The 26,355-nt window shown below is 38.9% G+C and overlaps 2 protein-coding genes across 6 annotated transcripts in view; both read right to left on the reverse strand.

The window, feature by feature from the left end:
- Window positions 1-26,355, reverse strand: part of LOC131429977 (leupaxin) — a 168,358-nt gene that overhangs the window by 118,154 nt on the left and 23,849 nt on the right. The window lies entirely within an intron of this gene.
- Window positions 7,920-23,754, reverse strand: LOC131429976 (ubiquitin carboxyl-terminal hydrolase 7). 4 transcript variants are annotated; one of them, XM_058594545.1, is made up of 4 exons: window positions 23,158-23,754; window positions 18,936-19,218; window positions 17,019-18,606; window positions 7,920-11,181 (listed from the first exon to the last, which is right to left on the reverse strand). In XM_058594545.1, exons 3-4 carry the CDS (start codon window positions 18,597-18,599, stop codon window positions 9,445-9,447), a joined length of 3,318 nt encoding a protein of 1,105 aa, XP_058450528.1. In that variant the 5' UTR covers window positions 18,600-18,606; window positions 18,936-19,218; window positions 23,158-23,754; the 3' UTR covers window positions 7,920-9,444. The 4 variants fall into 4 exon arrangements, with proteins under 4 accessions (XP_058450528.1, XP_058450529.1, XP_058450530.1 ...); XM_058594546.1 differs by having other exon boundaries at window positions 18,936-19,221; XM_058594547.1 differs by lacking the exon at window positions 23,158-23,754 and adding an exon at window positions 19,357-19,544.

The following is a 26,355-nucleotide window of genomic DNA, read 5'->3' on the forward strand; positions in this document are numbered from 1 at the left end:
TTCAACCGTACAAAAGAGAAGGTTTTACCTTTCTCTGTGAAAAGGTAATACAACTACTAGAAAAAAACGACTTTCGAACGAAGCTTTGATATCCATAGTTATATACCATTCGACTCAGATCGACCAGATAGGAAAATTTCTATGTGTATGTGTGCTGCTGTTAGACTATTGATCAAGTTCGAAGGTCAAATTACTGTCCCTCTTGATTCTAAATATATACTGGTAAAAGTGACTTAACAGACAAAATGCGTTGCATTTTAGCCGCTCAATTATCGAATAGATGAATAGGCCAATATCCTCAAGTCTAGTCTCGTTTGAAAGCTGCTATTGAATTGTGGACCAGTGTAGAAGATCAAATGGTTGTCACTTCCGGTTCCAGAGATATAATGGTAAAAGTGACGTAACCGACAAACCGCACATTTTATGGCGAACATTTCCGATTCGAGAGATGTAATCTTATATGTGACGTAACGGACAAATCACAGTGTTTTTAATGCACCAAAACTTCTCGGAGATTGAAGATTTCGTAAGACTTCGACTCACTTGAAAGTTACTATTGTATTAGTATTGAATCTTATAAATGTTTCAATGAGATTATTTTAATGATCAGACAGAGCTTCAAAAAATCATTTTCATTGACTCAAAATATATGCTTGCAAATTATGAGAACTCGATTCATGGTTTTTTTCTGGTGCCAAATGTCTTAGAAATGCATGAAACGTCCAGGACTAGTGTATTCTCAAATTTGATTTTTTTGTGAAAATCGACTTTGAGGAAAGGTTTTCAAATCAAGAACTTCGGGAATCCGCGTAGAAAAAAAAACCGCAAAATGGAAGAAAAGTATTTTTATGCCTTAAAAAAATCTCAAAACTAAAGAAAAAAATATTAATGCTAAATATCTTAGAAATGCTTGATCTGGTGTAATCAAAAAAAAAATTTTTTTAATCAACAAAATTTTGAGATTTTCTAAATCGAAAAAATAAAATTTATGTCGAATGTCTTAGAAATGCATGAAACGTCGAGATCTGGTGTAATCTGAACTTTTTTTTGAATTGAAAATTTTCTAAGTGTCAAAAAGTTGACTTAAAAAAATTCCAGAATAACACAAAAAGTTGACTTAAAAAAATTGCAGGATAACTTGGAAAATCCGCGTAACTTCGGAAATCCGCGTAACTTCGGAAATCCGCGTAACTTCGGAAATACGCGTAACTTCGGAAATCCGCGTAACTTCGGAAATCCGCGTAGAAAAATCGAGTAGCTTCGGAAATTCAATTCGCGTAAAAAGAAATCGCATAAGAACGGCGTAAAAAAAGACCTCAGCGTAGTTTCAAAAATGTGCTTTTTCTGTCATTTGCCCTTTCAGTCATTTTCGGTTTTCAGTGAAAATCCCATAGTATGCAGTGCCAATATTCAACCGAAGCTTTGAGAATCGATAATGACAGAAAATGATTCACAATGACTTTTACCTGTTGTTGTTGTTGTTCGAATTTGTAGTAGTTTTAGTTTCCAAAGAGCTTCTGGGGTATAACTTACTTCGATGTATCATATTTTAGACACTGAAAAAATGATGAAAGAATGAGAGTTGAAATTCTATTGATTCTCCCTGCAGACGTTAGTTTGGTTTCGTCTTGTCATAGAGGAACGAGTGATTGACAGTGGTACTCTCTTTTTTTGGCACTGAGACGAAAATGCTTCGTCTCTCTTCGTTTATTTTGGATGCTGTCATTTACGAATGAGACAGCAAAAAACGAATGTGAGGTTGTTGAATTGGACTCTTTTATCGAGAATGCGTGACAAAGTAAATTAAGGAGGGTTTTCTCCAACGAAATAGTTTTGGCGATGAGAAGTGGGTTAATTACTATAATCCAATGTATCATCATCGACGGCCGTTCAGAATATTCATGGACTGAAGGTTATGCTCTGTATATGGAAAAATCAGCTCGATGTGGTACATTGTGAGCTACTAGAGGTCTACCAACGACAACTGATGCGTTTGAACCGAGTATTTCAAGAAAAACGGCCACAATACACCGATATACACAACAAAGTAGTTTTTGCATGAAAATACTCGCTCACATGCTGCACAGCCGGTAAAACATACTCAGAATTGCTCAAACGGGAAGTCCTACCCCACACACCTTATAGCTCACACATTGCTCCTTTCGATTACAAATTGTTCTGATCGATGCAGCTTGATCTGGCTGAACAGAACTCCAATTAAGATGAAGTCTGAAAATGGATCGATTCGTCAATTGCGGCCAAACCGTTCGAATATTTGAAAAGCATATCCGTGAATTGTCAAAAAGATAAGAAAATGTATTGAGTAGCGATAGACAATACTTTGAATTTTTAATTCAAAATCTATTCAAAAAAGGATATTGAAGTTGACGTCATCATAATGAATACTAACGTCATCAATCATCAGTGATGCAGTCAGTTGTTGCTCTGTAAAAATCAAAACGAACCTCCGAACCGACCTCACTGTGCCATATCCTCAGAGGTGTATTAGGAGATGTTTCCCGCGGTCTTTCAAGTGACTTGGAAAATGGATGTCAAGTGAACTAAATCCATCTCAACAATAGTAAGTTTCTATTAGTATTCATATTAGTTTCTTTTGTTGATGTATATTTTACAGTTCGTGTTCATCGCAGCGGCATTTGTCCACATCTACAGCATTCTAATGTTCAGTGTATGATCTCCTGTGGTCGAATTTTTCTTTTGAATAATAAAAAATCATAAAATTGATGTGATGAAAAATATATATAGATTATATTGCACGCTATACCGAAATACTTTAATATGGATTATTACGTATTGTTAACCGACCTGATGCCGCTCACACATCGTACGTGTAATGTTCGATTGATCGCTTGACGATAACGTCTTCATGAGCCTTGGTTCCCCTCGTTCAGTTGGGCTGATGCCAGTGGAATATTGGGACACCAAGGCGTAACCACCATCTGGTCGTAGTCGTGTACACGTTTTATGAGAAAGTTCGAAGTTTATCCAATGTCAAACACTAACATTCAAAGTACCCCAGTACATCTGAGAACGCCATTTTGTAACCTTGTCCGACAAACCAGGTTTCACAACGGAATTTGCTACTCCCATGCAGATTAACACAAACACCCAGCTGACCATCATCAACATCAACACTTTCAGTCCAGTCTGAAATATTTTTGGTCAATTCAGACAGTTTATACCAAATAAATTGAGGTATAGGACATTCCCCCTATCAGCGATGCCCACCATGTGTGGAATCCGGGAAACCCTTTTTGTGTATTCGATACAATGAAACTTTCATCATCGACAGGTATTTGGTGACATTTTACAAACAATTTGAAAACAGCAGTGTTCGAATAGTTTGACATTTGAATTGTTAATATCGGAACTTAGCAGCGCTGCCAGTTTAACGGAGGACCGTGATGTGCATCAAAAAAAGATCGTCAGTGTCTAGTCTATATATTCGTTTATGGTAAGATTTTGTTCATAATTTCAAAATTCTATATTTACTCTTCCAAGTCTGTTTCGTCACCCTCAAATAATCCCCCCGGCCCCAATACACTTGTGCCAATGTTTTTTCCAATCCTCGAAACAGTTGTTAAAGTCAATTTCCGGAATAGCCTTCAATGTGCATAGCGATTCACGTTTGATGTCTTCAATTGAAGCGGTCGTTTGAGTTTGCTGAATAGCCAGAGGTCACACGAAGCTAAATCAGGCGAATACGGAACGATATTGGTAGAATTTTTGGCGAAAAAATCACGAAGAATCAATGCAATATACGACGGTGTATTATCGTGGAGCAAAAATCAAGAGTTGTCGACCGGACACGTGAATTAACTGGACAGCTCAAATACCTCATAAACTTGACTTGAATAAAAATCCAGTTTAAATGGATTTTTTTCAATTTCTAAAAAGTGTGCGATTTAGCCCCGGTCTCCCCTATATTATGAAAACACCCCCCGATTTTTTTTTCTGGGCACACGCCTAAATTGTACCAATCAAAAACACCTGCTGGCGACATACAATTATCACCAAAGGCCTTTCGTAACGAACGTTTCGGCACCAGAAATTTCATTCAATATACAATGATACAATAGTTCCAACGTTTTTCCAATTTTTCAATACCATGTTTATAAAAAAAATTATCTTTCGCTTCAAAATAAGCTTTAGTTTCAGCGATGACCTCCTCATTTGAGCCAAATCTTTTTCCCTGGAGCATTTTTTTAAGATCAGCAAAGAGTCAGTAGTCACTGGGGGCTGATTCTGGCGAATATGAGGGATGGGGAAGCAGATCAAAGCCCAACTCGTTCAATTTTGCCATTGTTTTCATCCACTTGTGGCAGGGTGCATTTTGTTCCATCGAAAGCAATCGCAGCACCCACTTGGAAAAAAACCTTTTTCATGCTCAATTTTTCATGAAGGATAATAAATACACTTCCATATGATATCTGTGTCATCTCAGCAATCTCACGGAGCTTCACTTTACGATGTTTCATTATAATTTTTGTCACTTCACTCACATTTTCCGGTGTAACGGCTTCCACAGGTCTACCCAAGCGTTCCGCGTCATTTGTGTCGGTACGAGCACGTTTAAACTCGGCGAACCACCGACAAATCGTTGCTTTTGATGGACAAGAGTCCGGATAACATTTTTCAATCCATTGTTTCGCTTGCACGGTGTTTTTACCCATTAAAAACAATGTTTTATCAAAACACGAAACTCGGTTTTTTCCATTTTTTAAACAAACTACAAAACGACTTTATTCCAACCTCGATAACTCAGCTGTTTCTGGTCGGATCGACTTAAAATTTTGACCCGTTTCGAGCAAAGGTTAGTACTCTAGAAAAACGTGGTTACTGGTTTACTACGAGCGCCATCTTTGCTTTAGTCTCGGGACTTATTGATCCATGTGTTTTTATGTCGTTTGAAAAATGACTTAACGACCCATAGTAAGATTCTTTTGTATAAAACAGTCATTTCATCACACATTGACTTTTGCCCATCGATTCTGTTTCTTGCTAATAACACACAAATCTTGAGATTACAGCGACTGCAAAATAAAATCATGCGATTAATTCTAAAATGTAGTAGATATACCTCCTCAGGTTTACTACTGAACGCATTACAATGGCTTTCAGTGAAACAGAGAATTTACTACTTAACCATGGTATTTATTTTCAAGTTATTAAATGGCATGCTGCCTCGATATTTGTGTGATCGAATTGAAAGAGGAACTCGATAGTCCCACGACAAAAGGGCGTAACTGCAAATGAGAGCCATTATTGCAAATTCTCTAAAGTTTGCAATATAAATCGAAAGCTTGTAGTTTTACCTTGAAAGTTTTGCGAAGAGTAAAGCGTCAAATTGAAAAACTGTTCGGTAAATCGTAAAAGAAAAAGTAAACAAAAAGAAACTGTCATTTGCAGTTAGGCCCTTTTGTCGTGGGAGGGTCGAACTGATTTGCATAGGTACAATACTAGAAACGCATCTGATGCTAGAACACCAAGCTTTCTGTTAGCCAGATCGCAACACTCATTATTGTACAAGGGAATAAGTTTTTTCAATTCGATGCCAAGAGAAATCAAGCGCGCGACGACATTGGTGGAGTTCAGAAAGTTATGTATTTCACACATAAAGTCCGCTTTGTAAGCAAATATTTAGTTAGTTCAAATTTTTTAGATTTTTTTTACGTATTACGAAGATTGTATTTTTTTTTTGTTTATATATATTATTGTGAGACGTATTAAATTACTATGTTCGGAATGATGATGATGGATTTTTAGTTTGAGAGTTAAAAATAATGAGCAGTCTACAAACGTTTGAGCCTCGCGCAGGTAGTGACTATTTGGAAAGCGAACAGGACTTGCCGAAGAGCCTTAGCATTCGGTGTGTTAAGTTTGCTCTTGACCTGTATCACGAGGTTTGATTAATAAATTTAGGAATAGATTCGGGAAACTAATTGGGATCGACAGTTGTTGATGGAATTGGGCTTGGCTCTGCTCATCCGCAATCTCGTTACTCCATCGTAGCTGATGTGTGTAGCGATGAACTGGTCCGGCGGAAGGGGCCAGGTGAATTACTGTCTGATACTGGTAAAGATATCGGGTTCGATTCCTGATGTGATCAAGAATCTTCCCGGGTTAGAAATTTTCTTGATTAACCCTGGATAGTAAATCCGAAATATTTAAATGTTATTTTGTGGTCAGTCGTTCTTTTGAATAAGAATCTATACCTGCTAGATTAATCAGATCGTTTTCTTTTGTTTACTGGTTAAGATATGTGCAAAAATATTAATTATCATTTAGATAACTCGTTCTGCTCACACCTTTGTAGGGGTATGAGGTGGAGCCATCATCATCATCATCATCAATATTTTGGCGTGACACTTGGCACAGATGTCATTGATACCAACCATACCAACCTAGAAAGAAAATATTACGACAAATAAGGTTTCCGCGCGAAATATAATTCAAAGTCTTACTACTTTTTGCGCACAGTAGTATGAAGATAAGTAAGGTAAAGCACCATCAAGGTACTACATTCCGATGTGGAACTTGGCATTCTGGTTCAACTGACTTCACAGTTTACTCATAAGAATATAGCACTATTGCATGGCCAGTAATACGATCCTACGGACACAAAGAATCCTTCCAGCCTTAGGCTGCTGACAGAGTGAGAAGCTGGGCTGAGCTGGTGACTGACATTAGTTGGTCAACAGTGGAAACGATACTAGCAGCAAATCAAAGGGACCCTGGCAAATCTGCTCAGCTTTCACTCTGACAGGATCCCTTTGATTTGTTGCTAGTATCTTTCTCGCTTTTGGTCTGCTAATGTCAGTCACCTGCTCGGCTCAGCTTCAAATGCCCACTATGTATGCAGCTTTATTCCTGAAGACTTAACAATTCTCGTTTTCACTTTAAAGTGACAGATTCGACTTTTCAGCACATCAGCAAGAATTATTTCCGTAGGAATTTTCGTTTGAGTGAGGTGCAAATGACATAAAATCGCATTAAAATGGGAATCCGCGGCAATCGTAAAGAACATTGAAATTTGCATCCAACCACCAACAAAAAAAAAATACCCCAGACACTTGATTGTGAACAGTCCCACATGTCAGTAAACACTGTATCAAAACACCTACGACCGTTTGTGTGTGTCCGCTGCTGCACATCAAACCGTAAAATGCATCGTCCTCCAATAGGTAAAAATAGCGAAAGATGAACTGCCCTTGCTTATCTCAGCCTCTGTTTATATTGACGTATACTCAAACAAGTAATTTCAAAAAGTGTGCACACATCTGCTAGCGACCGTCCGTGGCTGCTGCCCACGCGCTCAGAAAATAAAACAAACGTCACCGTCCAGCTCACAATGCTCCGAGTAAATTCGAATTTGATTAAAAGCCGTATAGTGTAGTGGTGTAGTGTCTCCGACTAACGAAAATCACTTCACTGTCAAGACCAATCACACATCACTGTCAGTACATTCAGGCAACATGTGTGTAACTAACAAAGTACTAATCGATAATCGATACAACTGGCGCTTGGTTGCGTCCTCACCAACATACATTTTGCGCGCCAGATACACAACTAGTTTCCGATTACAACGAACGCTGGCAGTGGACTGCCCGCGGATGTGTGCTTTAGCCTGTTGGTCCACGCCTTTCCCGTTTTAATTTGATAGCGCGAAGTCATGCCGATGATATACCGAAACAGCATTGGATGTTATCTATCGCATCCCCTATACCCATTAGCGCTAGTGATTTACGTTGGGGATGCGCAGGATTGTCACGCTCGCTGGGAAAATTCCTGGATTGGCAAATACATTTGAAATAACTTACCTCTACGTCAAGTGCCTTACCTGTGCATATTACCAGACTAAAATCTCGAACCTAAAAAGCCGGCCAAAAACAACAAACTTGATTTTTCGAACATTTTTTTATTGTTTTTCCATTTTTTATAATTTTTACTGTTTTATTACAATTAGCTCCATCCATCCTCTATCTCTTACTCTCAACAACTCTCGTCACTCTTTCTTGAAGTATTTTCTTGTTTTTTTTCTTTTCAATTATGTTGTTAATGTTATACTGTTTTCACATCTTGCTATGACCGAGGCGCGCGCTCATGTACGGGTGATTGTGGTGCCTCGAACTAACGCCCAATCCGCCCATTCCCGCTCTAACACCGCGTGCTCTGCCACCGGCTATCGGTTATATGGTTGGTTTCTAATGTGCACTTGCCTTGCTAGAGAATTGCATTCTGTTTAGATCCTGTTCAGTTCCGTAACTACCCTCCGATGATATCGTAAAACTGCCTGCGATACACTGGCTTCGAGTTTTTTCTTCTTCTTCTTAGTTTTGCTACTTCGCCCAAGAGCAGAGGAGTGCAATGATTTTTCGTTTTGCTTACTTGACTGAGTGGTGACAAAAATGGTAAAATTAAAACGGCATACGCTTCCAGCTTCCAGGTTGTGTTGCTAAATATTGTTCAGGCCCACGGTCAGCTTCTATGTATATATATATAATTTTTTTTTCTTGGATTTACTAGCCGAGCTTGTAGTTATTATGTACTCTTGCAGTTAGCGGCTTAATAACTATAGTCTTAATTGTTTAACCTTTCTGTTCATTGTTTTAATATTTAAATATAAATAATCGATTTTGCATTCACTGTTCTTTTGCCTTTTTTTTCTTTCACGACCGATTTGTTTTTGTTCCGATGGATACAGTTAGAACGATTCATCCGGGGTGCAACAGAGCAAAACAGCAGGATATAGAACGAAAGAATGAGAAAAAGAGCAAAAACCGGGTGCAGCAGTGCTCCGGGATGATAGGAGGAAGCAAGCGTCATCGTGATCAAAAACGTCATCGTCGAACATAAAAGCTTACAAAAATAAATTTCTTCCCTTCTTTCCGCGGGAAACCGCTTCACTATACTGGATCCTGTGGAAAGTTTGCAATTGATAACTACTAATTGAGTTTCTCGATTTATAAACCTTATTCTCATCTTAAACTTGTTGGTATAAAAAAAAACTTCAGTTAAAAAAATTAATAACAGTTTTTCTTTTACTTTTTAATCTTGTCGATTTTCGTTACGTTGCGTTTTATTCAGGTTTTGTTTTTATTCTGCCATTCTCACGTGAGTGCGCGCCTATGTTTCTTTGCTAGGTGTCGGTCTGGACAGACATTTGTTGTTTTGTTTTATTTCTGCTTCTTTTATGTCACAATTAAATAATTGATTAAAACTACTAGCAATAAAAATTGTTTCCTCTGTTCCGTCGTAGTGGTTCCTTGGCTACTGCGGAGGTGGAGAAAGGGAACACAAGCGACCTCTACGGGTGACAACAATCGACGTATCGCAGATTGATCATACAAACGAGCATTGGTGGCAGAAGGAAAGGATGCGTTTAATTGGGGAGGGGAAAGGAAAGGAAAAAAAACAGGAATCTTAATTGTAAATTTTGATCGCTTTTTCCATGTAGTTGAACCTGCTTCGCTTGGTATTTTTGTTTATGTGTTCCAGCCCCAGGAAAGTTCGAGAACTTGGCTCGTTTGGATCCATCCTAAACATCTCCAGATTGATCTCGATCATCTCATCGTCGATGTAATCGATGTGTTCGGTGATAATGGCTAGCTTGTATTTTTCCCATTCCTTGTCCGAAACGTTCAACTTCTTCTTCATGCGTTCCTTCAGGGAGGCAAAGGTTTCGCGATCCACCGTTCGTATGAAGAAGGGAATCCCAAAAATGCTACCAATATCCTTGGTGAAATGCAGTACCGGAACGAGCATTTCATTCTCCGTCAGGTTCAACTCATCCTCGGCCACCTCCTCGATCCGGTACATCTTCTGACTGCTGATGGCTGTTCGCTGCACGAACGTATTGTCCGTGTACTCGTGGAGCTGATCAAGCGGAGTGTCCTTGGGAGGTCCTAGTGTGAGCCGATTTTTAGACAGTTCTGATATTCTCAGGATTTTGGTACTGTTCTCACTGAATTCAATCACTTTGGCCGCTTCCGCAAGAAGGTTATTCACTGTGCCGTCCTTGTTCGGGTACAGTATCAGTTCCTTTTCCTCTTTCAGGTTCGGCATCAGATAAAGGCAGCGGAACTGTTTCTTATTTTCCAGTTCATTGATACAGATGGACAGCTTTTGATAGAACATTTTTTTCACCGCCTTCGCCTTCGTGTAACACATTATGTCCTTCAACGTGCCGGGATAGTTGTACGGCAGTGGCTGGCCGGGGATTTCGCAGAAGTTCTTACACTTGAAGAACTGAATTTCATATGGGTTACAATTAATCCGCCGGCCGCACGCTTTCGCGATCTGATCGTAGTTGGATTCCGAAGACAGATCCAGTGTGAACCCGGTGTCATTTGGGTTCAACGTATCGACAAACACCACCTCCACCCGGCAGTACAAGTCTTTCAGATATTCCTCGCAGGTTGGGAACTCCAGATTTTCCACGCCCGGAATTCTTTTCTCGATAATGATAATCGAACCATTAACAGCCATCGAAAGCGCTGACTCAATCGCAAAGAAGTCCTGCATCTTGGCAGCCTTGTTGATGTCGGTCACTTCGTACAGAGTGATCTCCGTGTCCGGTTCGAAATGTGCCCGCCTGATACACTCATTCTGGAAACCTTCGTCCGAAAGAAACCGGTACGTTTTGAAAAACCCATGCCCGCAGTAGTTCAGCCGTTTCTCGATCGGATCGTAGCACTTGAAAAATATCAACAGATCGCTGGCCTCCATCGGCTGCAGCTGATTGGTGTCCGGCGAGGCTAGTTCCAGGAAAATGGTCCACGAATTCTTTGGATCCGGATGGCCATACTTACTGCAGGTCTCGTTCGCGTTCGGATCGATCAGCTGGAACTTGTGTATCTTCGAACCATTCTTCGTGACCGTCCACATGCGCATCTTATCCGGTTCCACCTTGAACGTTTTCGAGAACAAACTCGCCATCTCCGCTATGGTGGTCGTTTTGCGCACCTTGAACGTCCGGAACGTGGTCGTCGCCGGATCGAATAGATCCGACTTCTGGTACACCTCCATGTGGTCCTCCAGCAGCACGTTGATGTTCATGTAGTTGGTCGCCTCGGTACGCTCGGTCCGGCGGCACTGCTGGATACGGCGCTGTTCGTCCAACCGTTCCTGCAGCTCGTCCGAGATGTCGGTGCTTTTGACCTACGGAAATTTGTTGTTGTGTTAGCGAAAGAAGGGACTAAAATACCATACAAACAGATGTGCAGAAGGATATCCAAATGAGAGTGTGTTGATGACCCTAGGCAGCCAGTTTCTAATAACATTACGTCGTTCAATACGCACTCCAACTAGTTTTAATTAGTAAAATGCTGATAGTGGGACAATTGAAGAATGATTGGTGGGTCAAATGTCTTCAAGAAAAGACTGATTGGACACCCTTGTTGGGTCAGAAACATCTTTTTCTTTTGCATAATTTTAAATGATTCGAGAATCTATTCGTTGACCGGAAGGCCAGTATTTTCGAGTGCGTCCGTCTTCAACGAAAGCTTTTCACCATAACTGAAAGTCATGGAAGTGAATCACATCCCCTACCAATGAGGTAGAAACAAGAAGAGCAAACCTAGCACCAATCGATTGGTGATCAACAATGCCCAATGTTCGATATGAATTTCATGCTAAGCCTGTTGGACGGTTTAATTTTATTTTATCAGGTGTACAACTTTGCTTCCGCCGTTTTTCGATAGGTGGCTGTACCGGCTGAGGCTGGTCAAAATACATAGATGATAATGCCTTTAGAGTGAGTGTGTGCAGTGCCTAACGAATTGTCATCGCCGTTTCAGTGACAGTTGTTCTAGTTTTAATATTATTCACGCTCGAAAATGTCTGTTTATGTGCCCAATTCTCGCCATTTGCAGGAAGTTTTACTTTTCTGTTACAATTTGAAACAAATGCAGCTGAAGTGCGTCGAATGCTCTCAGAAACTTACGGTGATGCTGCTCTGAGTAAAAGAACGTGTCGGGAGTGGTTTCAACGTTTTAAAAATAGTGATTTCGATGTCGAAGACAAACATGGTGGTGGAAGAGAAAAAAAACCTTTAAAGATGAACAACTAGAAGCATTGCTTGATGAAGATACATGCCAAACCCAAGAAGAGCTTGCCGAATCGTTGGGAGTGAGTCAGCAAGCCATTTCAAAAAGTCTCAAGACCCTGGGCATGATTCAGAAAGAAGGAAACTGGGTGCCGTACGAGTTGAAACCGAGGGACATCGAGGGCCGTCTATTTGTATGTGAGCAACTGCTTCAAAGACAAAATCAAAAGGGTTTTTACATCGAATCGTAACCGGTGATGAAAAGTGGGTTCGATACGATAATAATAAACGCAGAAAATCATGGGGAAAGCTCGGGCATGCTACTTCGTCGAAGGCAAACCCGAATATTCACGGCTCCAAGGTTATGATTTATATTTGATAGGATCAGCTCGGTGTGCTTTACTACGAGCTCTTAAAACCGGGTGAAACCATCACAGGAAATCGATACCGAACGCAACTGATGCGCCTTAGTCGCGCGCTAAAAGAAAAGCGGCCACAATATCAAGAGCGACATGACACAGTCATCCTCCAACACGACAATGCTCGGCCTCACGTCGCAAAAGTGGTCAAAAAGTACCTGGAAACGCTGAAATGGGAAGTCTTGCCCCACCCGCCGTATTCCCCAGATGTCGCCCCTTCTGACATCCACCTATTCCGATCGATGGAACACGGCCTGGCAGATAAATAATTTCAATCCTTCGAAGAGTTGGAAAAATTGATTGCTTCATGGATAGCGTCAAAAGAGCACTCCTTTTTACGAACCGGAATCCGAAAATTGCCGGAAAGATGGGAGAAAGTTGTCGCTAGCGACGGACACTACTTTGAATAATACATCTGTAAGCACTTTCTCGCAATAAAGCTTTTAATTCAAAAAAAAAACGGCGGAAGCAAAGTTGTACACCTGATAATTACGATCCCAACATTCAATATAGCATTATAAACAATACGCTGAGCCAGTACACACTTAAAACCATTTCTTGAGCTCGGCATAATAAAATGCCGAAACTGATCGGCAACAACTAACTTTGCTGAATACTTAGTAATCAATACGCATGTTTCTGAACTTCGTTAAATGCATTCACTGATACTTCGGTAAAATGCTTCATTTTGCCGAAATTTGACATAATTGCTTGCTGAATTTATCAGTAAACAACTGATATGCCGACATCAGTAGTTACGTTTGCCGAGACTTCGGAATATGCGCTAGCTTTTGCCGAAATTCAGCACGCCAGCTGTCATTTCTTGCCGCGTTACATTTTCGCTTCGCATTGCGCGGTTATTTTCTGGTGGAATTTTTTAGTGAAAAAATGGATATTTTAGAAACTGTAAGGAAGACGAAAGAATCTACGATCTATTCAGTAAGTACGATTGCAACACATTCTTTTTTATATAGAAAGCAAATTCTATTGCTTATTTCTATTGTCGTGAAGTTATCATGGAATTTTTGGAAGTTAACCCAATATATAAAAACCTATTTTTATTTTCATATTTCCAGCTCGACTCAAAGTGGCCGCATCCGGAAGCGTCGCTATTAGTAGTGATGTCTGAGGAATTTGGCGAAGGAGACTGCTCTCTAGTTTGGAAAGATGTAGTAATTCCCTCGGGACCGGGAATACTGTCAACATTCAATGATCTTTGCATGGCTTATACAGTATTCGGTATTGAATGCGAGCCTTCCGACAATTTTTTTTAAATATTTTATGCCATTTGTTTTCAGGTAGAGGCCTTTTAGGACTACCGGCAACAAATTTGTAAGTCTCCTTTAAGTGTAAATAAAATAAATTTTTGATCCCAAACAGCCTGTTTATAATGTTGACAAATCACGAACTAAATTAATCGGTTAACTTTTTAATTACTGATGATTCAGTAATTTATTTTTTCGTTTTTCTTTTTTTTTTCATTGCGTTACTGAATACTCAGTGAAAGTTTAACTCAACAAACAGTAAATCTTCTGCTGACGATTTCGGCAATATTTGACGTTTGTCAAATTTGAGGGTGCCGAGAAGTTCCGTAATTTCAATTTTTGTCGAGATGATTACTGATTCCTCAGCTGTGCGAATCTCGGCATTTTTTTGCCGAAACTCAGCTAAAAAATTCAAGTGTGTACCACCCAGCTCAATGTATTCCATCTTCATTTTGTCTGTTACTTTGCCACTGATGTTATTCGTATTCATTAGCTCTTCCAGATAAAACCTCATCCTTTTTGACTATTTGAACAAGAAACAAGAAACACGTCTAGCTCTACTTACCAACTAGAGCCTCATGTGCCTTAATAAATTATATGATTGAAAAAAAAAAAAAAAAAGAAACACGTCACACACATTTTATTCAGACTTCATGCTTTTTCTCTTGAGTGCAGCCTTCACATCAAATTCGATTATTGTTGCTAGTTTTCTAGGTTGCTTGAAATGCCCTAAGTCATTTGAAAGCAAAATAATTTAAAATTCAATATAAAGCCTTGTAATTAAAATGAGAATAGTAATTTGCCGAACTATTCTGTCTTTTGCAAAGATGATCAAAACCGTTTCTTTTCAAAGAACCGCTTAAAACTTAATAGTTTCATCTAAAAAATTAGTTCTATTGAAGTATTTCTATCAATCATCATCTTTTGTATACGTTTTCAGAAGTAACACATCTACCAGATTCCTCAAACTAGAAAACGTTTCTAAAGACGCAACTAATTTGTATACATCGCCAAAGAATTCGATTACTTATATTTCTATTAAGAAAAATAGAGAACTATCATTCTTCAACAAAGAACTCCAGTTCACTTACTCTTCGAGAAGAACTAGTTCTTTTGAGATGTTCGCAAATGGATTGTCTATGTCTAGTGTATTCCAATACTATTTTAGCCTAGTATAGTCTAGAAAAATTAAGTATACTTAGGGCTAAAAATGAACGAACAAGGACCAATTCTCCTTCCGCAAAACCGATTCCATCTTACAATATATACGATATTCTTTCAAAATAGGATTTTGGCGACAGTCGCTTGTCACTCTGAAAAAACAACAACAATCTATGCCTCTAGTGACTGAGATGATCTAAATTTGATTTCTCGTCGAAATCATTATTCGCATCCTTGTGATCCTACTGAAATCGAAAATTAAACATAAATTCACTGAACAAATCAAACCATTTTTTAAACATTTGTAAGGATTTTTACAAACTCTCTGAAACCAATTTCAGCTCTCAAAGAAGGACATCAAAGAAGGTCAACGACAGCGTTTTCAATTTTGTGAATCCTATTGAAATCAATAACAAGATTACAACACAAGTCGCGTCTCAAGATGACATTACTGAGACAAATTATGATGAAATTAGGAAAAACTCATTAGGAAACTCACTTAAAAACACTGGGATAATAAAATGTTTCAAAATTTTTACAGAGCTTCTCGTTCAGTTCAAACATAAAATTGAGTTTTGCCTTCAACTTTTCAATTGTTGAATCAATACTATCATGATGCTGAAAATCGTTACTAGAAAGACTCGTATTTTTTACCCGTATTTGCACTAAAATTCCCGACTTTTTTCAGGTTTTCTGATTTTCCCGGTCGCTTGCCACCCTGCGAAACTGACGAGAAATCGCAACAAAGCACAAATCTCCAAATAACCAGATGAATGTGTCACATGACCCAATCAGTTCTGATTTTTTATTTCCATTGACCGGTAGTTCAGCTTCGTTAAAATCGAAAAATTCTATGCTTATAATAGCATGCATATTAAGTATCCATGTTCTGGAAAACTTGTAGGCGTCTTATTGATACTTACAAATAACTCATAAAAACCCACCTAACCTTGGAAATCAGCGTAAAAAACAAGCTTAGCTTCGGAAAGCCGTAAAACTCCGGAAATCCGAAAATGCTTGTAAAAATTCACGCAGCTTCGGATATCTGGGTTAAGAAAACCGCGTGATTTCGGAAATCGGCGTGAAAAGAAACTGTGTAACTTCGGAAATCTTTATGTAAAAACAGTGTAACTTTGGAAATCCGCGTAAAAACTTTTTGCTATTACACCTGAGTGTAATGGCTGAAATGACGTCTCAGACGAAACCAGTTTCGGCTTGCTAATCGTACAGTTTGTGGATAATTGTACGGGAAAAATATATTTTACCCCTAAATTTATGTTAGGTGCTTCATTTTGCGTTTCGTCTTTGACTTATCAGTGCGTAGCAGTTTATGATGAACTACTGTTGAACGTAGCAGTTTATATTAAAGTTCCACATAAACTGCTACGCATTGACGAGTAGAAGACGAAACGAAAAATAAATCAAAATGGGTAAATAGTAAATAGTATAAATTTAGGGGTAAAATATATTTTTTCCATTTACAATTATCCAAAAGTTTTCGATTTCTGGAATATCGAAAAATCTGTGCAAAATTTACCCGAACGCAACAACCCTAGAATCAGGTGAAATTCAGTTCAGTTGTTTTGGAAGAACATTTTAAGATGTTGAAATTTCATAGTTTTTATAAAAGTATTTCACATCATTTGCGTTACTTCATCCGTGAGATATCAAAGATACAAAAAAAAAAAACATTCAAAGGGCAATTTTCAACCTTAGGAAAACAGCCATTGTTGCAAAACGCAAGAGCAAAAATATCGAAAAAGGAAAAGCATTGTATTCAATACATTTTTCTAATCAAACTGATTCTTTTGTTCCCGATTACATCCTGCGGTAGAGGAGAATACTGTTTTAGTGTTCTTCAACAATGGCAGTCCTCCTAAAAATGTGGATAGAACACTCGACCAATTTTCTGCAAATCTGGTAGAATAAACTCTTCGAATCGTATACCTTTCAAATGGAACGTACCAACTTTGTTAGGACAGCCATAACAATCGCATAAAGCCAACACCAATTCTAATCCCACTCATGAAACCACATGGATATCCTTCTAGCGCAAAATAAACATGAAACAATAGAAAATATGAGATCACCGAGCGCAAAACTCACCTCCTCCAACACCTCATGGATTACCGATTCACGCACGTACACCAACATGTACGCGTTGCTGCTGTGCCGGATGGTCAAATCGTTATACTGTCCGCCGTAGTTCTGCTCGATGGCCTCGTTCCGGGAGCACCGGGACACGACATCGTCGTCGAACTTGCACCACTTGCCGTCGTTTTTCGGATTGATGTACACCACGTAGTGTCCGCCGTGATTGTCGCCCGAGTGAACCAGCACCGCGTGCAGGATGTACGTCGCCGGGGTATCCTCCGGTTTTTCCAGGAACGGATCCAGATTGATCTTCTCGTCGAACTCGAACCGATCGTTGAACTTCACCGAGCTGTCCGTGATCGGATCGTACTGGAAGCGCATCAGATGCAGATGCAACACTGGCGGGAACTTGCTGAAGAAGATTCCTTTTTCGGCCTTCTGCAACCCGTGCTCTCCGGCATCGTACTTGTTGTCGTCGTCCAGTATCTCCGTAGCGATGTAATCCTTAAACGATTCATTGATATTTTTCTTTCCCTTAATGTTGAGTTGAATGTCGTAAAATGTTTCCGTACGACGACTTGTGTAATCCACGTTCTGACACTTGATGTACGAGATCATCTTACCCTCGAACAGCTTCGGAATGGTCCCTTCGAGGCTTGTCCCCTTCATCTTGTTCTCCAGCTTATCGAGTAGGACGCGAAGGAACTCTTGGACGTCGTGCTGCATGAACGAATCGAGGGCATCCCAGCCGAAACTTTTGGTCAACTTTTTTGTACCAACAGGCTTACTCTGAGTTTGCAGGTCATGAAAAACTCGTTGCAAGGCTAGGGCGACCGATTTGCAGTCGTCGTCAGCCTCGGTTGGCATTTTGTAAACTGCCTTACGCAGTTGATTTGTAAAATAAAGGGTTTGCAGCAACGAGTTCATATAACAGGTAGCTCCTTGATTTTTTAATCCTACATAGCCGGTGTGTTTCTTCGAATCCCAGAAAATACCTCTTGGAGGCTCAGCCGTCACATGTACTTCTAGTGTGATGGCATCGTTTTGAATGTAACCGTTTTCCGGGTTGAGAATATCGTGCCAGTTCATGAAGAATGAGAAACCCCAATCGTTTTCGATTCGGCTAAATGTGTGACGAATCTTTCGAACAAATGGGTCCTTTCCGGGTTCAACTGAGAGCAACCTCAGTTCTGCCGACGCGGAGCAGCTCCAGTTTGTACTGTCGCTTTCACCGTTGCACTGTAAGAAAAAGCCAAGACCCTTGCTCGGCGGTGAAGTGCTGTCATTGGTTCGCCTCATTGCCATGATTTTCCAAGGCAGGTTCCGTACATTGTACGCAGGGGACAGCACTGAATCGGTCAGCTTGCTCAAGTTCTCCACCTTAAAGCTAAAGGTTACCTCCGAGCGCACTTCGTCGTCCAGATTGTCCTGATCATCCATGTTCATCTGTTCGGGACCAGCCGCGAGGGTACCACCTCCGCCACCGTTTGCCGGATTGTTTACCACTTGCTGGGTGAGGTTATGTAGGTTTGGGGCATCTAACTCGGTATCGTCCTGCGTATCCATTGCTTCGACGTTTTTGTCGTAGTCCATAGCGGCGCTGGAAGAATATTTATAACGTTTTGGATCCGTCATCGTTCGACATTTTTTGTTGTTGTTATTGTTTTGTGTAATGAGTGCGGGTTTTTTTTATATTTCGCCAACAAATTAATTTCAGATTATTTTCGTTTTCAGGAATCGACCGTGGTCACGCGAGGAAATGGAGCAGACGCACACCAACACGGAATTGGTATACAAGGCGAAATAAATAGTGGGAAAGTTAGTAAGAAAAAAAAGAAGAAACTTTCAGAAAACGAAGGAAAATTTGATATTCAAGAAGGTTGCACTTTGCCTTGCGACAGCTAAGCTGGTCAATCAGGAAATACGTACTTTAAGCCCCCGTCCGCACTCGGAAGAAATCCCAGCTCGTCGACGATTGTTTGCCGATTCTATGGAGATGATGAAATGTAGATTCTCCGCTCGGGAGCTTTTTCCACTTTGGATGTAAAATCTTTGACGTTCCACTAAGCTGCTTCTGCCGTGTGTCGCCGATCTGTCAAACGCGAGAAGGCAAAATAGCAAAATGGAAGCTTGCTCTGATCACGGTTCTCCACTTTCTTGGCGATGAGGCGTAGTTTGCCACTGCAAAATGCGCTTTCCTTCTGTGTTCCGACTTCTAAATCCGAGTGTTCCGGTAGCAGGTGATGGCAGTCGAGTTTCGGAAAATGGTTTCAACGAGAAATAGACACAAATAGCAAAATAAGTAAAATTATTACACCTGGTATTCTGCTGTCGCGGCTATGAAACTCACTATTTGCTGGTTCGCATATCACATAACTCTATACGGCTCTTCTGGACTGACGGCTACGCGCTCTCTTGCTTCATCTCTTCGAATGTATTATACTACTCAGCTCACTGCTCACCTGATGGATTGCACATGATGCTCATCCAAACCACAATGAGCATGAGCCAAGCGAGTCAAATGTGAAAGAATCGAAGACAAAACAAAGGCGAAGTGGGTTCGATTTCGGCGAAATGTTACAAAGTTGCCATTTTTGTTTTTTTTTAAGTTGTCAGCTGATCAGTTTTTGCGATTTTTTTATTTTATGTGTATTGTCCAGACGATAACTAAGACTAATCACGGTCCAATCTTGCGTAACGTGATTTTTGTAGTGTAGTGTAGTTGCCTTTCGTGATTTTTGTAGTTGCCTTTCGTGATTTTTGTGGACTCACTGGATTCACGAACATATTGTTAGAAAATCAAAATTTTTCATCAATTTTTGAACCGTCGGTTGCAATATTGAAATCCTCCAAGCGCTTTCTCTGATTTTCTCGAGAATTAAGAAAATAATCTGACATGCTGTTTCGGTTGACGAATCGAAGCGATAATAACAATACTATCGATTGAAAAAAATATAATGTCTCGTATAAGGGCCGCTATTTTTTTATGTTCGTTTTAAAACAGTGGTCGGCAAACTTAATAGCCAAAGAGCCAAATATGAGCATCACAATTAAAAACTTCAAGGATCAGTCCCAACCAATCAGCAACCAAAATTTCTAATGATCGACATTTTCAAGCAATCGTCACACCTTTGAATCCGCAATTGCACGAGAGTCTGCTCAGATTGATCTTTATTAGGAACCAACACTGAACACGTGAACCCAGAATATAGACTCCATTTGTCTTGATTTGCATTTATTTTGTAGCCGACGAAATTAAATCAATATCCCTAATGTATGCAATTATACTTGCGATACGGTTTTCGAAATTTAAGCTTCTCTTCGTCAACTTTGTGTTCAAGATTTGTATGCATGTAGTTATTTTCATAGCGTTATGTTTCTCTTCCATTACCATTCTGCGATTTCGGTTGAAGCGATAAACTCTTTCTCATTATTAATCGAGTTCATCTTATACATAAAAAAATCTTAAACACTCAAAATTTACCCTGGGATAGTTGCAAATTTCTCAGGCGTAAACGACATTTCATCCGAGCTCGTATGACAAAAGATCAAAGCTAATCAATTTATAGCATCAAATCGTTTTATAGCGCTTTCTGTCTTTCTGTCTAGCAACAACCTACCTCTGGCATGATTCACCAGAGATACCAGGTAAAAATTTCAAGCATAAGTCTGAAATCTAAAACAAAAATCTGCGGGCAGCAAGTATGTCTTGCTGGCAGCAATTTCTCTATCAAGTATGATACGCAAAACTGACTTGGTAAGCAAAAAAAAAGGTCGTGACAATTTCAAAACTCTGTAAATTTAGACGAAAGTTAGCTATAATTTCGCCTATATTTATAGATTCGTGTGCTTCAGCTTGGCTTTTGCATCGATTGACCAATCAGAGCGATGCTTCACCATTGATATATCCCTTACTCCTTCAAAACCGTCGTCTACGTTAGGGAAATCCAGTATGACGGAAATTTTTAGCAGACCAAATAGTACACTGCTAGCTATTAATCAACATTTTAAAGATATATAATTGGAAATACATGGCTATGAACATTCTAATCAATACGTAGAAATATTTCCAATGAATTGGTGAAATAATATAACTGATTAAAAACTAAACTGACTGAGCTGTAAGTGCTCAAAAGCTGATCACATTTCCACTTGTATTTACCCTTGAGTTTCAAATTTTCACCCCTATAAAGAAAATGAAGATGTGTTTTACTTTCAAATTGTGAGCCAAATTTGAAAAAAATAAACAAAAAATGGGAGCCAAATCCGCTGGAAGATTGTGTCCGGTAATTGAACACCAAAGTTAGCGACTCTAGGAGTGATTGTCAGGGACAATCGTCGTGCTACTTGTTTTATTTATTTATTTATTTTGTGAAACAATAGGATTCAATCAATTCAATCTCAAACTTTGCTGGATTTCTGAGTATAGCAGTGACAGTAAACGTAAAAAGTGTGAGCCACTGTTGAATAACGTTGAGATGATGGAAATTGACATGCAGAAACGAAACGCAAAAGCATGTTTCGAGCTCATCAGACAAGAGTACTAGAGTATGCACATGCATGCTTGTGGTACCTTTGTATCACACCGGAGTATACCGAAGACGTATGAACAACAATTTCAACCGGTCGTTTGTACGTGGTTTGTGTTTACTCTTACGAGATCAAATAAAATTAATCTCGCTGTTCGTTACGAATGTTCACAATTCTTCTAACTCAAAAAAGTGAACATGCTTTTTGTATAAATTTTTTTATCTAAATAACATGTAATTTGTTTCTTATCCTGTTTTATTAGAGGAAAATATTGCGCCTTCCGTAGATATTCGTGCCAGAGCCGCACTTTGCTAACCACTGGCTTAGAAGAATTATGATTTGGTTGTAGCAGTAAACGCACCAGGAATTGCGCTGATGCGTCAATAAAGAGCTAGTTTGTGGTACACACATCGCGACCCAATTCTACACATATTAACGCAGTTTTATTTCTCTTATTATTTTGTTGCTTGTTAATTTTGACGCCATTTTAGATCGTATATCAAAAACTGAACAGGAGTTTAATTGAATCTAAAATTTATCAATTCTCATAACATACTTTTGGTAAACATAATTTTTAAAATGTAGGACATTAAACAGCAAATTGGGCTTAAAAAACCCATTGAAGCAAAGTATGTTGATCTACTTCAGGATTCATACACTGCTTGTGGATTGGATTGCAACTATTGTTTTAAAATATAGCGAAAAAAGAACGCATTTGATTGAGTAAAAATATTTTAAGAAATTTTACATTTTCAGCTATCAATAATTTCCTATCAAAACCACAACAAACTATAAACCGGTTTTTACATGTTTGGTATGGTGTTTTAAAAAGTAAAACTCATGACACGTTTTTGCCGTTTCCAGTATTCAGATTCAAAAACATGATCTGGATTCCGGAAATAGTGAAAAATCGCGATAATTTAAATTTTTAAGCTTAATTCATTCCAACGAACTGCGATATTTAATTCCGTTGAAGTGAACAAACCGGTTTTCTGCCGATGTGAATTATGTGCCCTTCTAACACAATTCGAAACTTTTGCGTCCATTTCTTAATTCGATTTTATAATCTATAACCAATGCCATAATCTAACCAATGCCATAATCTAACCACACTGACTATCGTCAAACTTTCAAGAATATTTGGTCCGAATTACAAATGGTACAGTTTATTACGCTGATTAAATGGTACTTTTACATGCGGGCTTCAAGTTCACTGTTTTCCTAACATACGGGATTGCTGTAGATTATTGTAAAGTAACTATACTGTCCACTAAAAATGATAAATCAGCTGACGTTAACTCTTATTCAAAGGACCTCTAGTTGAAAAATTGAAGTGAACTCCAATAAGAAGTCAATACTTATGACGAATTTTAATTACGCGTGTTGAAATTTACTGCACACCAACAAATTGGCAACTCTTTATGATTGATTCGAAATGTGATACAGCGAGCGCGAGACGGCCAGCCAAGCGAGTGAGCACGATGCGAACACAGCAATCACGTTGTGAGAGCAAATAGGCGAGGCGAACACGACAGAAGAAAAAAAACAAAATTAATTTCGCTCTCCACTATTGCTACTCTACACCGGAATACGTATGCATTGATAGATGATTTCACCTCACCTTCTGTCCTTTACGACGAAGAAAATTTTTCACTTATTCCTATCTGCGATACACCTTGCCTTGTTCTTTAGCTGTTCACGTTTTCAAACTACTCCTTCTGAATTATGCAATATTCATTTTCTTGCGAGTGTATCCAGTGGTGCGCAGAAACTTCTTGATTTTTCTGGTATCGAGAAAAAAGCGATGACTAATTTACACAGCTTACTGCGCTAATTCGACGAATCCTCCAATACACCAATAACGACGATCTTTCAATAAAAACACTTTCAGTCTATACTTTCTTTCGCTTTCCCAGCGTAAATCGGACAGTAATTTTCCTTCCTCAGTTGGCGTGAAAAATGATTCTGTCACGGATAAAATAACACAAAGGCGAAGACACCAAGTTTTTTTTATTCACGACTCACCACAAATTCGCAACACTTAACGCGACGATGATTTTGAACTTTCGCTCGTACACACACCACGACGATATTCTGTAATAATAACAATAATTGCCCATCCACAGCTGGCGGATAAGCAAATAACCGGAATACGAGTGTGTATTCTAACGCAATTTTTCTGCTGAATACCCGAAAGCAACTTGACAGATCAATGTGAGCCGCGGTTAGCGTGAGCCATGAATACGGGCGAACACGAGATGACCAAATCTGATTGTGGTTGTTTGATTTCTCATTGCTCTATAGTCTTTCTCTCTCGCGTTCTCGCTCTCTGTCTCACAAGGAAAAGTCCACGAGTCATATTGGATTGGTGTTTCATTCATAATTTGACAGATTTTCGATGCGAGCATGCCGCAACATAATGAATAGTTATAGCCGATCATACGGTTCGATGTTTTTTATTAAGTGTGCACGCTACCGGAAAAATAAATAACTTTGGGTAATGTTACTTTAAATAAGATGTAGCAATGAATGACATTCCGTTTTTTGTTCACGAAAATCAACTAGCTGCCAATTTTGTTTTATCGTGGGTACCATTATTGTACAATTAACAGTTTCCAAGCTACAAAGGTTTAATAAAAAGGCAAGGAGCAATCGAAACTTCATCCGTTTGTTTAAAAAAATCTGTCTTAAGTCAAATTGGTCTGCAAATCAAATTGTTAGCCATACTGAAAACGTGCGTAAAGTTTCATCCAATGGGAAGCAAGGCGATCCTGGTTTTGCTACCTGCACTGCTGTTAATTTCTGGAATTATTCAACTACGACTTAGTAAAGATTTGAATTACACCTGATAAATTCCGTTGAGTCAATTTTCTCGACTCGTCAAATGACAGAAGACTAGACTTTGAAATGTGGTATTTTTATGAGTGATTCAAAGCGTCTTTGAAAATATCATTTTGTTATCGATGAGCGATGGAAAAAGCCCGAATTTATTCATGAAGGAAAAATGCCGACAAATTCTTGTTTTTATTTTTTCTATTTATACTTCGTATTCTGGAAGGGGAAAGTCTACTGCGAAGGTAGAAATGAACAGATTTTAATAGCTAAAAGCTCACTGAAATAGGCATTACTAAGTGTGGTTTATCAGTGTCTTTTTAAAAATTATTGTTTTCTGAAGCATTCTACTAAGATGTTCAACCTAAGCACCAATCCAAATCGATTTACCAATATAATTTACTTGACAAATTGAAGAATAATTACTATTTCCGAGATTATTTTCGATGGAATGTGTTTTGGAACGTAAGGTTTAGATTTAGCTCCTCTTGCAAATTGATATCACAACCGCTCATTCTTTTGAAACAGTCAGATAATCTGCTAAACCCATAAAATAATGTACTGGATTTAAACTAGATGACAGTGACTTGTTATTTATGTGTTTGGTAATTTTTTATGAAATGAATAGAAATATTGTTTTCTAGCTATGGAAATGTCAAATTTTGTGTCATCAAAACGTAATTTACGAAAAGTTCTTCATTTCTGCTTTAACTTGGGAAAAATCAACAGTCAGATTTTGCAAAAGTACATGGGATGCATCCTCTGGTAGTAACAACATGCGAATACAGGTTTGGATGTTTTAAAACGGTAATGTTGAAAAGGAAGACGAAGAAGAATCCGAAAATGTCCAAGATGAAAAATTAGAATATTTATAGAACAAAATCAATTGCCAAATGCAAATGGAACTCGGCAAGAAGTTTCCTTGTGCCTGTCGCATTAACAAGCAGGAAGGACGTCAGGTATTTCAGGGGTAACGAAACCGGTCACTATGAAAACAAGTGCCCAATAATTAAGAAGTTCATTGCTGCAGAGAAACAGAAATGAAAGACACCGCTGAGTACACGCCATGATAACTGATTGTTCTAAAAACAAGTAGGTTATATTAGTGATTAAATCCGGCGCTTTTGATCACATGGTAAATGATGTATCCTTGCTGGAGGATGTGCAAAGATTGAAAGTATCCGGAAACAAGAAACTCTGTTCAGTTATTGGTAGAAATAAATTAAATTATTCAAAGTTGTACTGCGTACTTTTAGTTCCACAGAGTTCCAGAATTCCAGAAAAGAAAGGAAAATTCGAATAATGTATACAACACCATACACGTCACAGCAAAACGGCGTAAGCGAAAGATTTAACAGATCCTTGATGGAAAAGACTAGAGCTTAAACTGGCAGCACTGTCAACTATGGAACGATATAATGGAGCGAGTGACGGAAAATAATTGAGAGTGTACAGGAGAGACGATTCGACCGTCCCACGACAAAAGGGCCTAACTGCAAATGACACTTTCTCTTTGTTTACTTTTTCTTCCACGATTTACCGAGCTGATTTTATATTTGACGCTTCACTCTTCGCAAAACTTTCAAAGTAAAACTACAAGCTTTCGATTTCTATTGGAAACTTTAGAGAATTTGCAATAATGGCTCCGTAATAATCAAAATAGAAAGTAAACAAAGAAAAGCTCTCATTTGCGGTTAGGCCCTTTTGTCGTGGGACTATCGGATTGTTACTAACGTGATTGCACGACTGGCACCCGGCGAAAGACCAAAAGGTTAAAGCCGGGTATAAATAAGCGATATAAAAAATAATTTCACGAGAATTGTTAAAACTTAAACCTAAAATCGAAGTTTAAATTGCATTAACTCAAAGACATCATATTAACAAGATATCCAGCTCTCACATTTTTCGAACAAATAATTGGCAACATCCTTTTTTGCGAGCATGTCGCCCTCAGGTGAGTCCGCATCGAATCTCATACATAGAAGTA

The sequence above is a fragment of the Malaya genurostris genome, chromosome 2, assembly GCF_030247185.1.
Source record: "Malaya genurostris strain Urasoe2022 chromosome 2, Malgen_1.1, whole genome shotgun sequence".
NCBI lineage: Eukaryota > Metazoa > Arthropoda > Insecta > Diptera > Culicidae > Malaya > Malaya genurostris.